Consider the following 17,026-nt stretch of genomic DNA (forward strand, 5'->3'; position numbering starts at 1 on the left):
CTGCTGAATATTTCTTTTGGCCTGGGGCATCATGAAAACATTACTGAGACAATGAGAACCTCCGAGCCAGGTACAAATTTCCAAAAATAATTAAGAAATGCTACTTACCACTGAGAAAAGAACTGAGAAGTCATGGAAGTGGGCAATAACTTTCTTAATTATTAACTGAAGCTGTAAAACAAACAAACAAAAATCTTATTTTTAAAAACTTAATGTTTAAAAATTTCTTTCTGGTTCACATTCTCTCATGAAAACCTGAATTTTTTTTTTTTAAAGGCAATCACTTTTCATAATTTACAATTATAACTACAATAAAGTAAGCCTGGATTGTTCGACAAATGGTGAACTGGGCTTAGGGTAGGCTCTGTCTCAGTCTGAGTTTGCTCAATGACTCTGTACATCCTACTTTCTAGTCCTGGGGAAGTAACTGAGTCTCAGTCTCAGCTTCCTCATCTGTGAATTGGAGATCAAAGCAGTAAGGACTCAATGGAATGGTTCGTGGAAAGTCCTGATTGCAGTGCCCGCCCTTGGAAAATTCTCCATTAATGTCAGCTATTGTTATTCCTTGAATAGTGGGCAAACTTTTTCTATAAATGTCCTACATTCCACCACAACTACTCAACACTACTGTAGTGCAAGAGCAGCCATTGCCAACATTAAATGAATGTGCATTAAATGAATTTGTGCCAATAAAACTTTATTCACAAAAACGAGTGGCAGGTTACATATAGCCTATGGGCTGTAGTTGGCCAGTTCCTATTCTACATCATCGTGTGGCCCTGTGTTTCTTGATTATTCACTAGAGAGGATTTGGACAGAGTTCGCTGGTAGAGTTAAAGGCCAAGGTATTACCCCAAGGATGGTGGCACAGTCTGTGAGGTCTGCCTCAAAAATGCCCAGATACTGATGGTTACCGCCCCTCACTCTGCGATGCACAGTCCAGACCGAAAGGTTGACAGGGTCTTGGTCCAGGAGAGCCAGGGAGATGCTGTTTCTAAATACAATAGAACTCCCTACCTCTGGGTGCTATCAAGAAAATGTACTGACAATTTGTTTACACTAAAAAAACTGCTGTTTCAATAATTTCCAAAGAAAATCTCTCATGTTCTAAAAACAGAACATGAAGAACGTTATGTGCCCATTCCATAATTAGGCAGCTTACTAGGTCAGTCAAGCAAAAAACTAATAAAGGACTTCAAAACTTCATCATAAACAATGCTCCAAGGCATACCATTGTAAGACACTGCAATGCTGTCTGGTTAAAATAGTTTCGGAAGCACAAAGCACCTAATCCCTTTAGAACAAGAAATTTTTTGTTAACACTTAAGCACAGCTACACATAAACTGTGATTTTAAAAGATAGGAGTTTTTTCCCTTAATATTTCATTGTAAAAATGCTCAAAAATAAAGAATATTGAAAGAATTATACAAACACCCATTTATTTACCACTTAAGACTCTACAGAAGCTAGTATTTTAATTTACTTTATCTCCTCACTTATCCATCCATCTAATGATAGAATTTGTAAACACACAGCCCATCCACTTTTTAAAACCTTTTTGTTTTATTATTATTATTTTTTGAGACAGGGTCTTTCTCTGTTGCCCAGGCTGGAGTGCAGTATGGCATGATCTCAGCTCACTGCAGCCTTGACCTCCTGGGCTCAAGCAATCCTCCTGCCTCAGCAGCCTCCAGAGTAGCTGGGACCACTGGTGCTTGCCACCATCAGCTAATTTTTGTATTTTTTTAGTAGCGACAGGGTTTCACCATGTTGCCCAGGCTGGTCTTGAACTCCTGGGCTCAAGCAATCTGCCCATCTCGGCTTCCCAAAGTGATGGGATTACAAGTGTGAGCCACTTCACCTGCCTTTAACTTTTTATTTTGAAATAATTTCAGACTTGCAGAAAAGCTGAAAGAATAGTACTGAGAACTCCCACATATTCTTTACCCAAATCCATCAATTTTTAATATTTTGCCAAATATGCTTTCTGGTTCTCTCTATGTAAAACATACTATTTTTTCCCTGAACTATATGAGAGTAGATTGTATGAATCATGCCCTTACCCCTTAACACTTCCTTTTTTATTTCCTAAGAAAAATCATATTCTCTGACATTTCCACTTGCTGTTATCAAATCGGGAAAGTTAACACTGATATAATGAAATCTAATCTAATTTGAAATCTAATCCAATCTGTTGATTGTCTCAATTAGTCTTTTCTGACATTACTATTTTCCATCTTCTACGCAGGATCCAGTCTGAGATTGCACACTGCATTCCATTTTCACGTCTCTTTAGTCTGTGTTAATTCACAAGTTCTTCCGTCTGTCCTTGTCATTTATGGCAATGATATTTCTGGGGTTTTTGGTTTTTTACTTATTTTATTTTACTTCATTTATTTATTTTACTTTTAGTTTAGTTCAATCAGAGACAGGATCTCACTCTGTCACTGAGGTTGGAGTGCAATGGTGCTACCATAGCTCACTGCAGCCTCCAACTCCTGGACTCAAACAATCCTTCCAGCTCTGCCTCCTAAGTAGCTGGAACTACAGGCATGCACCACCACATCTGGCTAATTTCTTTCTTTATTTTTAAAATTTTTTGTAGAGATAAGGTCTTGCTATGTTGTCCACACTGGACTCAAACTCCTGGCCTCAAATAATCCTCCTGCCTCGGCCTCTCAAAGTCTGGAATTATAGGTGTGAGCCATGGAGCCTGGCCACCGTGATATTTCTGAAGAATTATAGAATGCTTCTCAATCTGGGCACGTGTGACATTCCCTTGTGATTAAATTCAGCTCATGCATTCTCAACTGAAATGCTATACAGGTGATGCTGTGTGTTTCTTAGGGTACTACATCTGCAGGCACATGATGGCCTTTTGCTCCTCATTGGTGAGATGAACTCTCATTAACTGGACTGTCCAGTGTCTGTGCTGTATAGTCACTATTTTCCCCATTGCACTGATACCTGCTCAGTAGGAAGACCTTTTGAGATAAGCAAATATCCTGCTCCTCATTGAACTATCAAAATCTCTCTCCTCCTCAATGCATGCAAAACTCTTCTCCCCCCAGGTTTAACAGACACCGATAATTCTTACCTAAAGGAAGACAATTCTTGTCTTTACTGTGATGGCTGCAAAATGGTGATTTTTCCAATTCTACCATTTCTTTCACATTTCTCAATCCGCTCATCTATTTATCTATTCGTCGTAAGAATGGACTCTTGGATTCCTATTTTATTCAATGGGCTGTAATCCGTTACTGTCCTAATTCCATTTGATCCTCAAACTGGGAGCAAGTGAGAGCCCCTTCAAGCTGCTCTTATACCCTTTTCACATGTCCCCATTAGTGGGGTGTTTTGTTTTTTTTTTTTTTTGAGACCATGTCTCTCTCTCACCCAGGCTGGAGTGCTCACTGCAACTTCCACATCCAAGGCTCAGGTGATCCTCCCCTGTAGCATCCTAGGTAGCTGGGACTATAGGCATGCACCACCAGGCCCAGCTAATTTTTATACTTTTTGTAGAGATGGCCCAGGCTGGTCTTGAACTCCTGGACTCAAGTGATCTGCCCTCCTTGGCCTCCCAAAGTGCTGGGATTACAGGCATGAACCACCACACCTGGCCTCACTGAACTCTTTAGAAGCAAAATATGACATAATGTATGCAACTTATTATCAAATAATTCTGAAAAAAACATACACACATACATGTATATATGTGTGGACATACATGAATGATAAAGCATATGTGGTGAAATACTAACAGCTGGCCAGACGTGGTGGCTCACACCTGTAATCCCAGCACTTTGGGAAGCTGAGGCGGGCGGATCACGAAGTCAGGAGATCGAGACCATCCTGGCTAACACAGTGAAACCCCATCTCTGCTAAAATTACAAAAAAATTAACCGGGAGTGCTGGCGCACCCCTGTAGTCCCAGCTACTCGGGAGGCTGAGGCAGGAGAATCACTTAAACCCAAGAAGCAGAGGTTGCAATGAGCCAAGATCACACTACTGCACTCCAGTCTGGGCAACAGAGCAAGACTGTGTCTCAAAAAAAAAAAAAAAAAGAAATGTTAACAGTTAGTGAATCTGGGTAAAGAATAATAGAAATTATTTATTTTAACTTTCCAATAAGTTTAAATTTATTTCCACATAAGGAAGTTATGCTTAAGCCCAGGAAGTCGAGGCTGTGCTAAGCGGTGATCACATCACTGCACTCCAGCCTGGGTGACTGAGCAAGACCCTGTCTCAAAAAAAAGGAAAAAAAAGTTGATTTAACTAAAAATACTTGCAATTTACTTATTAGTGACAACAATGATGACAACGCTTGTTGAGCACTGACCACGTGCCAGGCCACTGTGTAAGGGCTTCACTTCATCCTCGCAGTAACTCTCAGGTAGCACTATTACTATCCCCACTTCACAGGTGAGAAAACTGGGGCACAACAAGGTTAAGTAACCGATCAAAGGGCACACGGCAGCCCCGTGCGGTGGCTCACGCCTGTAATTCCAGCACTTTGGGAGGCCGAGGCGGGCGGATCATGAGGTCAGGAGATCGAGACCATCCTGGCTAACAAGGGGAAACCCCGTCTCTACTAAAAATACAAAAAATTAGCTGGGCATGGTGGTGGGTGCCCGTAGTACCAGCTACTCAGGAGGCTGAGGCAGGAGAATGGTATGAACCCAGGAGGCGGAGCTTGTAGCTGAGATCGCGCCACTGGACTCCAGCCTGGGAGACAAAGTGAGACTACATCTCAAAAAAAAAAAAACAACAACAAAAAAAAAACAGGGCACATGGTACATGGCTACGATTTGGCAGAGCTACGATTCAAACACAGGATTATCTGCCTTTATAGCATGATCCATGCAGAATGCCTATTTAATTCAACAGAACAAAATTCCTAACAATGTTGAAATGAGAAATGCAAATCTGTTACCTGGGGGTAGGAATCTTCAAATGCACGATCTGGAGTCATGTGCTTGATGACATCCGCCAAAACGGTATTCACCTCTCGTTTCTAAGCAGGGAAAAGGAACCAAACCTGCATTAGACACTGTATGGCAATCGCTGACCATGTTCCTGGGAGAAAGGACTAATGTATTCAGAATACATCACACGTCTTCCAGGAAATCGTTTTCAATATTCTGCTGAAAATAACAGAAGGGAGGAAATCCCACTCATATCACCTAGTCTAGTACCACAGCCCCACAGCTAGTCAGGACTAAACACTGTTCTCAAAGGTTCTGGGGCTTTACATTGTCCCTGCTTTCCCCAAGCGGTGGTCAAATCGGCCTCTTTCCGCCTGCCTGTCCCAGGCCCTCCCTCAAGTGCCTGCAGAGAGAACAGTGAAGCACTGTGGAAGAGTGCAGGCTCACCCTTGCAAGCCGTCTGATCTAACTGCTCACTGCTCACTGCTCACTTTTGCCACCTTTAGCAGGAGTCAGCCAAGTGCAGCCCAATCCAGCCCAGTGCCTGTTTTTACAAGGCCCACAAGCTAAGAATGGCTTTTAAGTCTCTACAATTAACTGCTGATTTATGAGAATTACAAAAGGCAGAAGAGCACGTCAGACACCATCACAAGGATGCAATGGGAAAAATGCAGTCTTTGCAAACTCTACAGGGCAAAAGATCCAATTTCTTCAACAAATAAATTACAGGGAAAGAAAGGGGAAGGAGAGAAAGAGACAGTTTGAAAGATAACTTACATATCAAAAGTATCCTAAAATGCCTATTGCAATGTAAAAGTCTTATTTTCAACCAGATTTCAACAAATAAACTTTTTTTTAAAATCAGATAATTGGGGAAATCAGAATATTGACTGGTATTTATGATATTAAATAATTAGTAACTCAGCCGCGTGAGGTCGCTCACGCCTGTACTCCCAGCACTTTGGGATGCCGAGGGTGGACTGCTTGAGGTCAGGAGTTCAAGACCAGCCTGGCCAACATGGAGAAACCCCGTCTCTATTGAAAATACATAAAATTAGTTGGGTGTGGTGGTGTACGCCTGTAGTCCTAGCTACTCAGGAGGCTGAGGCAGGAGAATTGCTTGAACCCAGGAGCCAGTGGTTGCAGTGAGCTGAAATCGTGCCACAGCACTCTAGCCTGGGCAACAGAGTGAGACTCTGTCTCAAAAAAAAAAGCAACTTTTTTCTTTAGAATAATGTATTTAGATTTGGTTTAAGGAAGGGAACCCTCCAACCTGGGCAACATAGCGAGACCCCATCTCTACAAGTAAAAAAAATTTAGCCAGGTGTGCTGGCATGTACCTGTGATTCCCGCTACTCGGGAGGCTGAGGCAGGAGGATTGCCTGAGCCCAGGAGGTCGAGGCTGGAGTGAGTCACGGTCGTACCACTGCACTCCAGTCCAGGCAACAGAGTGAGATCCTGTTTGTCAATCAATCAATCAATGGAATCCTTACATTTTTACAGATGTGCTGAAATATTGACGGATGAAATGATACAATGTCTGAGATTGCTTCAAAATATTCCAGGGGTCGGGGGACACGGTAATGATATAAATCATACAAGATTTGTCGTAAGTTGATAATTCCTGATTGATGGGTACAAGGGAGCGAGTCTGTTTAAATTTCCATAATAAAATGTAAAATAAAAATAGGACCAAAAAAACCCACAAAAATCAATGGACCAACATTTACCTAATGCTCAAAATGAGGCAAAATCAATTTTGGTGTTAGAGGCTACCTGCACCTCCCCAAAGGCTGAGGTGTGACAGCGAGTGGCAGTTCTGGGGGTTCTGTGGGGTCGTTATTTCCTATTTGCTACTCTGGACAGTGATTACATGGTGGTACCTTGTGAAAATTCATTGAGCCAGCAAACTTATGATACGTGCACGTTTTTGCATGTGTGCTTGGCTCAGTTTGTTTGGGCTTCTCTACCAAAATACCATAAACCGGGAAGCTTGAAACAACAGAAATTTAATTCTCACAGTTCTGGAGGCTGGGAAGTCCAAGATGGAGGTAGATTTGGTGTCTGGTGAGGACCCATTCCTCACAAATGGCATCTTCTCCCCAAGTCCTCACGGGGTGGAAGGGGACAGTGAGCTCCTCAGGACTTATTTGTATTATTACTTTGGTTTTGAGGCAGAGTCTCACTCTGTCACTCAGGCTGGAGTGTAGCAGTGCAATCTTGGCTCACTGCAGCTTCTGCCTCCCACATTGAAGCGATTCTCCTCCCTCAACCTCCTGGGTAGCTAGGACTACAGGCACATGTCACATACCCGGCTAATTATTTTTGTTATTTTTAGTAGAGACGCGGTTTTACCATGTTGGCCAGGCTGGTGGGCTTCTTTTATTATAAGGGCATTAATCCTATTCATAAGGACTCTGCCCTCATGACCTAATCTCCTCTCAAAGGTTCCACCTCCTAATACCATCATCTTGGGGGCTAGGATTTCAACATATGAATTTTGGGAGGGCACAGACATTCAGACCATAGCCATGCTATACCTAAATTTTTAGGACTTGATTAAAAATAAACAAATTACTCCGGCAAGGGTTTTGAACCCACTTCTATCTGCTTCTAAAGTCTCTGCTCTTTGAGAAGCCTAGTATTCCCCTAACTGTGGTTCTAGTCTATGCCTAGGGAAAGAAACATTTGCTTAGGAAAAAAATTACATGCCAGTAAAATTGTTTGGGAAATGCTGCTTACTAGACTCTGATGTACAGTTGCAACGCACTTTAGCATATAAACATCTAACGTATCCTATGGTAAAAAAAAGGTTTAACTTTGTATAATGCTGCATTTTCCAAACTTAAATGTAAACACGGAACAGTTATTTTTTGTTATAGTATACATATTAATGATCCATCATGCTTTATCATGAAGAATGCAATTTTTATAAATTATAACAGCAAGCACCATTGTCAAATGCCTCAATACCTAAACTAGGCTAATTCACTATTATAAACATGAAAAAATCTAATTCTTTCAAAAACAACACCACAGTCACACATACCGTGAAATGCTTGCAGGTGTATTCTACCCACACTTCGGCACAATTAATGTAGTCCTACAAAGAAAAAGGAAAGCATCTTAACGTTAAGTACAACATAGTACGCCTTATAGCAAACAGGAAGCTTCAGGTGGCTCTGTTCAATGGTCGGAAACGGGAATTTCCTTTTGCTAATTACTGGCTTAAAGGCTGATCTTTAATTTAGGAATATCCTATTAACGATATTTTCAAACCTAAATCTTACAAACTGTTACATTTTGGATGCCCTCTATAAAGTTAAGTGATCTTTTATAACGTTTCAAATATCTGTAATGGTATGCATTTTTTTAAGTTTTATTTTTTATGGCAGTTCTGAATGCATGATCATGTAATTTTATACTTTTAGCACATCTTAAGGCTGTGAGAATTGAATTTTAAAAAATCAGAGAAATTACATCTTTAAAGCTATCCATTCTCTATTATAGGTAAACAAACAATACAATTATAATAAATAGATTTCCTTAGGGAAAAATGTATAACTAATGAAAAGATAATTTCCATTTTTTAGTTCAAATAGAGACAGGGGTCTTGCTATGTTGTCCAGGCCAGTCTGAAACTCCCAGCCTCAAGTGATCCTCCTGCCTCAGCCTCCCAAAGTGCTGAGATTACAGGTGTGAGTCACCATGTTAGGCCCGGAAGGGTAATTTTTTAAAAGAGTAGATGCCAAAACTTGGACAAAAAGTGGTTGATTTAAAGTTTAAATGGCAGGCCAGGCAAAGTGGCTCATGCTTGTAATCCCAGAACTTTGAGAAGCCGATATGGGTAGATGTTTGAGACAGCCTGAACAACATGGTGAAACCCAGTCTCTACTAAAAATACAAAAATTCGCTGGATGTGGTGGCACACACCTGTAATCCCAGCTATTCAGGAGGCTGAGGCAGGAGAATCGCTTGAACCCGGGAGGCAGAGGTTGCAGTGAGCCGAGATGGTGCCATCGTACTCTAGCCTGGGCAACAGAGCAAGACTCCATCTCAAAAAAAAAAAAAAAAAAAAAACGACAAAGTGGCCACCCACCTGTGGGTTCTTCAGCTTAGTGATAACTTTCCAAGCTTCGTTGAGAATCTGAAGTCGGTCACTCTCAGGAGGATCAGCCAAGGCCAAGTTTAACCCCAGTGATCGAAAAAGGAGATGCTAAGAAAAAAGTCAAACCATCGTGTTATGGAAATTTTAAATCAAAGTAACTTGAAGCTCAAAGAAAAGAAAAGAGAAAAGGTAGTAATGTTTAATCCTTCTTGGGGCTAATCTTCCAACAACCTCCTTCTGAAGTTCTATCAAACATATCTCTGCCCCAGCTATACTGAGAGGCTCACACAGAGTTAGCTACATCTGTTGGTCTAATTTGGGGCCATAATATTCCACTGAACAAAGTTTTTCATAAATAATCAATGAAGATATATTCTTTCCTTTGTTTTGAGACAGGGTCTCACTCTGTCATCAGGTTTCATGATATAATCATGGCTCACTACAGCCTCGACCTCCTGGGCTCCAAGCGATTCTCCCACCCTAGCCTCCCAAGTAGCTGGGACTACAGGAATGCACCACCACACCCAGCTAATTTTTGATTTTTGGTAGAGATGGGGTCTTGCTATGTTGCCAGGCTGTTCTCAAACTCCTGGCCTCAAATGATCCTCCTACGCTGGCCTTCCAAATGCTAGGATTATAAACATGAGCCACTGTGCCCAGCCTGATATATTCTTAAATACGTTAGACCAAAGTCTTTCTTAAATCCTTTGTAGTGACCTAATTTGATAGATTTAGGGCTCATGGGGGCCTGAAGCCTAGCAACCACATGGGGTCTGACAATCCCAATCTCTAACTCATCTTCCATTGCGTTCCTCAGACACAGAGCCTTCGCCTGTGTTCCTGCTGGCCCATGCTGTTCCCAACACTGGACTGTCTCTCAAGAGCTATCGGATACACACCACTTATTTGTGTCCTATTGAGCATGAAGTCAAGAGCCTACCTTGGGGAAACCAGATTCATCACACTCTTTAATCATGCCAATGAAATCCATAGACCTTGTGGCGATGAACTCAGCCCGGAAGGCAGACATCACGGAATTCAGCAGCAAGGCACTGCAAGACACAAATCCCCGAGTCAGCCTGGCTTCTCCTCAATCAAAGCTGCTTTAATTTTTGGGTATATATTGCCAGGAAGGATGACTAACAGCTTTTTAGTGGCAGGGTTGGAGGGAAAAAAAAAAAGACCAGAGTAAAAAGGTAAACTGGAAAGACTAACCCAGTGTCCTGCACATATTAGAAACTCAATAAATGTTGAATTAACTGGATGTTTAGATGGGTGGATGGATAGACGGCAGGATGAATAGACAGATCAGCAAGTGATCCAGTTCATTTAAGAAGAGCGAGCATTCAATAAGCTGGTGCACTAATGAGACAGAACATTAAGTAACAATATTGATCCATGTTGTAAATATATATCCACATCATTTATGTAAGAGTTTTTTTTTTTTGAGATGGAGTCTCACTTTGTTGCCCAGGCTGGAGTAAAGTGTCACGATCTTGGCTCACTGCAACCTCCACCTCCCGGGTTCAAGTGATTATCCTGCCTCAGCCTCCCGAGTAGCTGAGATTACAGGCATGTGCCACCATGCTTGACTAATTTTATGTATTTTTAGCAGAGACAGGGTTTCACCATGTTGGCCAGGCTGGTCTCGAACTCCTGACCTCAGGTGATCCACCCGTCTCAGCCTCTCAAAGTGCTGGGATTACAGGCGTGCACCACCGTGTCCGGCCAGTTTATGCAAGAGATTTCTTAGGAAAGAGATCTTATGTTATAGGCACTAGGCTCTGGGGACACAGTGGTGAACAAAGCCCATGCAAGGATATTTCCATGTATCTACCACTAAAAGGAAAGCAGAGAGACAACCTCATATTCGTGACAGTCAGGGAGATGAACTTCATCCTAGCCCAACCACCTACCACAGTCCCATGGGGAGATAACTATTATTATTATTATTTTCTCTTTTTTTGGAGACGGAGTCTTGCTCTGTTGCCAGGCTGGAGTGCAGTATCATGATCTCGGCTCACTGAAACCTCTGTCTCCTGGGTTCAAGCAATTCTCCTGCCTCAGTCTCCTGAGTAGCTGCGACTACAGGTGTATGCCACAAACCCTGGCTAGTTTTTGTATTTTTAGTAGAGATGGGGTTTTGCCACGTTGGCCAGGCTGGTCTCGAACTCCTGACCTCAGGTGATCCACACACTTCAGCCTCCCAAAGTGCTGGGATTACAGGCGTAGGCCACCATGCCCGGTTGGAAAGAACTATTATTATACCCGTTTTACAGATGAGGAGACAGAGGCACAGAGAGGTCAGGCAAGTGACCCAAGGTCACAGGGCTAAGACAGAACATAGCCAAGGTCTGAGGCCAGGCAACTGGACTCCAGCGTTCTAAACCTCCATGCGATCCTGCCTCTCTCTCTTCAGCTCTATGCCCAGGTAAGCAGGCCAAGCTCAAAAATAGCAGCCAATGCCATTTTCAAACTCATGCTTTATGAATCTTAAAATACTTACTTGTTTCCTAGTTTCTTACACCTTTCCATCATCTCGGTCAGCAGAGCCTATTACGTTAAAAATAATAATAATTAAAAAATCAGGTTGAAGGAGCTAAAGTAACATTTCTAAGAGATTTCCAAAGTCAAACTCTAAAATGAATGTAGCCACATGTCCATTAAGATAATTCTCAGTGTCTGGTAGGGATGGGGAGGCTAGGGGAGAAAAAACTCACTTTCATGGCATTTAGCGTAACAAATAGAAGCTGGGGGCTGGGCACGGTGGTTCACACTTGTAATTCTAGCATTTTGGTAGACTGAGGCGGGTGGATCACTTGAGGTCAGGAGTTCGAGACTAGTCTGGCCAACATGGTAAAACCCTGTCTCCACTAAAAATACAAAAATTAGCCAGGTGTGGTAGCGGGTGCCTGTAATCCCAGCTACTCAGGGGGCTGAGGCAGGAGAATCACTAGAACCCAGGAAGTGGAGGCTGCTATGAGCTGAGATCATGCCACTGCACTCCAGCCTGGGGGACAGAGGGAGACCCTGTCTCAATCAATCGATCGATCAATCAATAGAAGCTGGGACCCTGGCATCAGGCACACTTGGATTCAAATCCAGCCTCACCAACTACCAACAATGAGACTTCGGAAGAGTTGGCAACTCTGTCGAACCTGGGTCTCCTTATTGCAAGGCTACAAGTGGCACCATCTCAACTACGGGGTCACCAGGGCACAATGAGAATGACAATTACTCTGCTCCCTACCTCTTTTGTAACCCCACATTCTTCCCTATTTCAAGAGGTGCCCAGGGTGCACTTAGTAATATGAGCAGCAAACACCGGGCTAGAGCTTAGTGTCCACCAGCCATGGCGAGAAACACTTTGCACTCATGATCTTACCGCTCCCAACCACCCTTGAAGCAGGGGCTCTATTCTCCCTTTTCACAGATGAAAAACAAAGCCACAAATAGCAATGTTTTTCACCCAAGGTCGCACAGTTAGTGATGGCAGCCAGACATGAACCTGGGCAGGCTGGGATCAAAGGTCACGTTCTTTGATACATTTCTTCTCCAACACAGTTTAAAGTCTATTTTTTTCCCCCAAAGGGAAGTAGATTTTTTTTTTAACTCATTGGAATACTGTTAATGGCTTTGGAGCTATCTTAAGATAATTACATATCTTTAAAAGAGCTCCTGTTTTTAAGAAAATCAATGGAAGAAGGATCATTTAGGGCAGTGGTTTGGAGAAAATGACAGGACACTGAGCACTGCCCAGGTTTCAGGCTAAGTCCTTGACTTTCCTTTACTCTCTTACCCTTCACTATGTCCTCGTGAGGTCCATGGAACATTATCCCCATTTTACAGATGAAAAAGCCAAAGGTTAAGCCACTTCCTAATAAGTGGTAAAATGGGATTTGTACAGGCCAGGGGTGGTGGCTCATGCCTGTAATCCCAGCACTTCGAGAGGCTGAGGTGGGAGGATCGCTTGAGCCCAGGAATTCAAGACCAGCCTGGGCAATATAGTGAGATCTCACCTCTACATTATTATTTTTTTTTGAGACAGAGTCTTGCTCTGTCACCCAGGCTGGAGCACAGTGGTGCGATCTCGGCTCACTGCAACCTCTGCCTCCCGGGTTCGAGTGATTCTCCTGCCTCAGGCTCCCGAGTAGCTGGGACTACAGGTGTGTGCCATCACGCCTGGCTAACTTTTTGTATTTTTAGTAGAGACAGGGTTTCACCATGTTGGCCAGACTAGTCTCGAACTCTGCCTGCCTCAGCCTCCCAAAGTGCTGAGATTACAGGAGTGAGCCACCACGCCAAGCCATAAAATTTTTTTAAAAATTAGCTGGGTGTAGTGGTATATCCTGTGGTCCCAGCTACTCAGGAGGCTGAAGTGGGAGGATCAATTGAGCCCAGGAGGTCAAGACTGCGGTGAGCTGTGATTGTGCCATTGCACTCTAGCCTGGGCACCAAAGTGAGACCTTGTCTCAAGAAAAAAAAAAAAAAAAGACACGGTGGGCACGATGGCTCATGCCTGTAATCCTAGCACTTTGGGAGGCTGATGTAGACAGATGGCTTGAGCTCAGGAGTTCACGACCAGCCTGGGCAACATGGCGAAACCCCATCTCTAAAAAAAAATTTAAAAATTGACCAAGCATGGTGGTGTGTGCTTATAGTCCCAGCTTCTTAGGAGGCTGAGGAGGGGGCATCACTTGAGCCTGGGAGGTTGAGGCTGCAGTGAGCCAAAATTGCACCACTGCACTCCAGCCCGAGCAACAGAGCAAGACCCTGTCTCAAAAATAAAATAAAATAAAAGTAAAAAAAATAAAAAATAAAAAGTAAAATAAAATAAAACGGATCTATATCTAAGTCTGGACCCAAAGTAAAAACATAAGTGTTCTTAAATGCAGTTCCACTCTTTCTGGTGGTGCTCCTCTCTGTCGTAAGTGTTGCCCTTCTCTGTCGTAAGTGTTGCCCTCTCTGTCGTAAGTGTTGCCCCTCTCTGTCTTAAGTGCTGCCCCTCTCTGTCGTAAGTGTTGCCCCTCTCTGTCGTAAGTGTTGCCTGAATAAGTGAGAGGTGACGTTGGAGATACTGTTGGAATCCCTACCCCCAGAACCCTGACTTTATTCAGATTTCCATCTATGCCTCACATAAACTAGGTTGGCTTCTGTCATGAACTGAATTATATCTCCCTTAAATTGTTTGTTGGAGCCCTAACCCCCAATATCACTGTACTAGGTTAAATGGAGTCTTAAGGGTGGGATCCTAATCCCACAGGACTAATGCCCTTGTAGGAAGAGACAGCAAGGATGTGTGTACACAACGGAAAAGCCATGTGAGGACACAGCAAGAAGCTGGGAGTTTCCAAGTCAAGGAGAGAGGCCTCGCCAGAAACCAACCTTGCTGGCCCCCTTGATCTTGGTCTCCTAGCCTTCAGAACCATGAGGAAATAAAGTCTGTTGTTTAAGCTCCTAGTCTGTGGTATTTTGTTATGGGAGCCCGAGCAGACTAATACAGACCCAAATCTATCATAGCAGGTCTGGTTCCCCTTGCCCATGACCCATTTCTAGCTGCTGAGACAGGACGGGAAGTCTTTGAGAGATTTGGAGAAAGGTTTCCTGTTCTTAAATAAGGACCCAAGAGTCAAAGATTCCCTGGATGTTGTCAGCTCTGGACGTGACGCTTGGAATGGCTGCCCCAACCTTGCTGCTAATCAGCGTCAGCAAAGCGAAAAGATGGACTGAAGCTGCCCACCCAAGAGCCTCCACTTGTTGTGGAGGAGGACACATGGAATTATCTGTGCAGGCCAGACCAGTTAGATGTTTGTTCCTTACAGCCAAAAGCATCCTAGCTGGTGAACACAACTGACCACATCATAAATGGCTTCCCTAACCCACTCTTGGGTATTTATATTGGAAAAGTCATTCTTAAAGACCAATAGCCAAGTGGCCTTCGGAAAAGGCTAAGAAAGGAAAAGAGAGATTCTGTGTAATCACCACATTGATACTCCCTGACACACAGAAATAATCATTCAACGCCTACCTAACGAGCAACTTGAGTATACAGTTGACCCTTGAATAACATGGTTTTGAGTTCTGCGGGTCCACTTATACACGGATTTTTTTTCAACCATATGCTGATTGTGAGATACAGTATTTGTGATATGCCAAACTCAAGTATACGTGGGTTCCATAGGGCCAACTGTGAGACTGTGAGACTTGAGTATGCGTGGATTTTGATAGACGTGGAGGCTGGGCACAGTGGCTCACACCTGTAATCCCAGCACTTTGGGAGGCTGAGGCGGGTGGATCATGTGAGGTAAGGATTTAGAGACCAGCCTGGCCAAGATGATGGGACCTTGTCTCTACTAAAAATACAAAAATTAGCTGGGCGTGGTGGTGTGGCTGTAGTCCCAGCTACTTGGGAGGCTGAGGCAGGAGAATCGCTTGAACCCAGGAGGCAGAGGTTGCCGTGAGTGGAGTCGGGCCATTGTACTCCAGCATGGGCGACACAGCAAGACTCTGTCTCAAAAATTAAAAAAAAAGGTATACGTGGAGATCCCAGAACCAATCCCCCAAGTATTCCAAAGGATGACTACAGTGGCTATTGTTCCAGACACTGAGGGTAAGATGGGAGGAAAACAGCCAGAAACCCATGCCTTCGTGAGGTTTACTCTATCTCATATACATGCACGTGCACACACACAGGCACACACACACACACACACACACACACACACGCGCACACACACACACACACATAAATGAGACCTCCTGGCCCACCAATTCTGGAAAGATTAACTAGGGCAAATGCCCTAGTTAAAAGGTAACAAAAGATTCTTACAATTAAGACAAGATAAATGCTTAAAAAGTTCCCTCTCTCACAAAAGATGAATGCACTAAAAATGCACCCAAGAATATAACTTTAAAAAACCAAAGGCTCTGTTGTCATAAAGGAACTTAGGAATACATGTAAGTGTCCAGAGAGCCAAACATTATAGATCCCTGGGCAGGTCTGCTGAAGGTTACTGATTTTTTCCCCTCTAAGAAGTGACAGAATTGATTATCTTTGGCGAGAACACGATGAACAACAGCTCAAAGCAGACTGGGATCGAAACAAGCCCTTTGGCTGGGATCAACCATTGAAAAAGCAGCTCAGCATATTTCTTTCATTTTCACACACACCAGAACTTGAAGATTCAGAAGATTCACAAGGCAGGCATTTGCTTGGTGTGCTGGTTTGTGTTTTAGGCTTTTGTTACTGTTGCTGTTGGCCCTGCATGGCACTTATTTATGTAACATTTCATTGTTTTCCTAAAAATCGTAAAAATAAGAAATGCTTTATAGACAAAAGTTCCAACAACATCGACATGCATCAAGAAAGATGTGAGTGTCCCCCCTTCCCAACTTCCACGTCCTAGAAATCACCACTGTCAACACTTTGGTGTTTATCTAGGACTTTGATGTGCTTATTTAGAACTCTGCCTATGCCTTATGGATATATATTATTACAGAAGCCTAGTTTTGTTTTTACACAATGGGATACTCTTACAAATACTGGGCTGGAGATATTTAAATATGGCCTTTTTTAATGGAGAATCTAGATGGCCCTCTCTTCTCCATGTTATTACATAAATCTACCTCACTCTTTTAATCCATGGCTATTTAATCCACGCCATGGATATAATATCATTTTTCAAACTGCCCCTAATTGACAGATGTTTTTGTTTTCCATTTAATTTTTAAATATTTATTTTTATTTATTTATTCTTTTTTGAGACAAAGTCTTGCTCTGTCACCCAGGCTGGAGTACAGTGGTGCGATCTTGGCTCACTGCAACCTCTACCTCCTGGGTTCAAGTAATACTCCCGCCTCAGCCTCCCAAGTAGTTGGGATTACAGGTGCACACACCACCACACTCGGCTAATTTTTGTATTTTTAGTAGAAACGGGGTTTCGTCATGTTGGCCAGGCTGGTCTCGAACTCCTGACCTCAAGTGATCTGCCC

The 17,026-nt window shown here is 43.1% G+C and overlaps 1 protein-coding gene across 1 annotated transcript in view; it reads right to left on the bottom strand.

The window, feature by feature from the left end:
* The window catches only part of LOC105536656 (chromosome unknown open reading frame, human C16orf62), a 158,112-nt gene that overhangs the window by 78,307 nt on the left and 62,779 nt on the right, over nucleotides 1-17,026 (bottom strand). The window contains exons 13-18 of the mRNA XM_011976076.1: nucleotides 11,541-11,587; nucleotides 9,975-10,086; nucleotides 9,026-9,142; nucleotides 7,976-8,029; nucleotides 4,935-5,015; nucleotides 109-171 (exon numbers count right to left, since the gene is read on the bottom strand). Coding sequence (XP_011831466.1) covers nucleotides 109-171; nucleotides 4,935-5,015; nucleotides 7,976-8,029; nucleotides 9,026-9,142; nucleotides 9,975-10,086; nucleotides 11,541-11,587 — 474 coding nt within the window. The remainder of the gene's footprint in view (nucleotides 1-108; nucleotides 172-4,934; nucleotides 5,016-7,975; nucleotides 8,030-9,025; nucleotides 9,143-9,974; nucleotides 10,087-11,540; nucleotides 11,588-17,026) is intronic.

Source organism: Mandrillus leucophaeus, unplaced genomic scaffold, assembly GCF_000951045.1.
Source record: "Mandrillus leucophaeus isolate KB7577 unplaced genomic scaffold, Mleu.le_1.0 Scaffold162, whole genome shotgun sequence".
In the NCBI taxonomy this organism is placed as follows: domain Eukaryota; kingdom Metazoa; phylum Chordata; class Mammalia; order Primates; family Cercopithecidae; genus Mandrillus; species Mandrillus leucophaeus.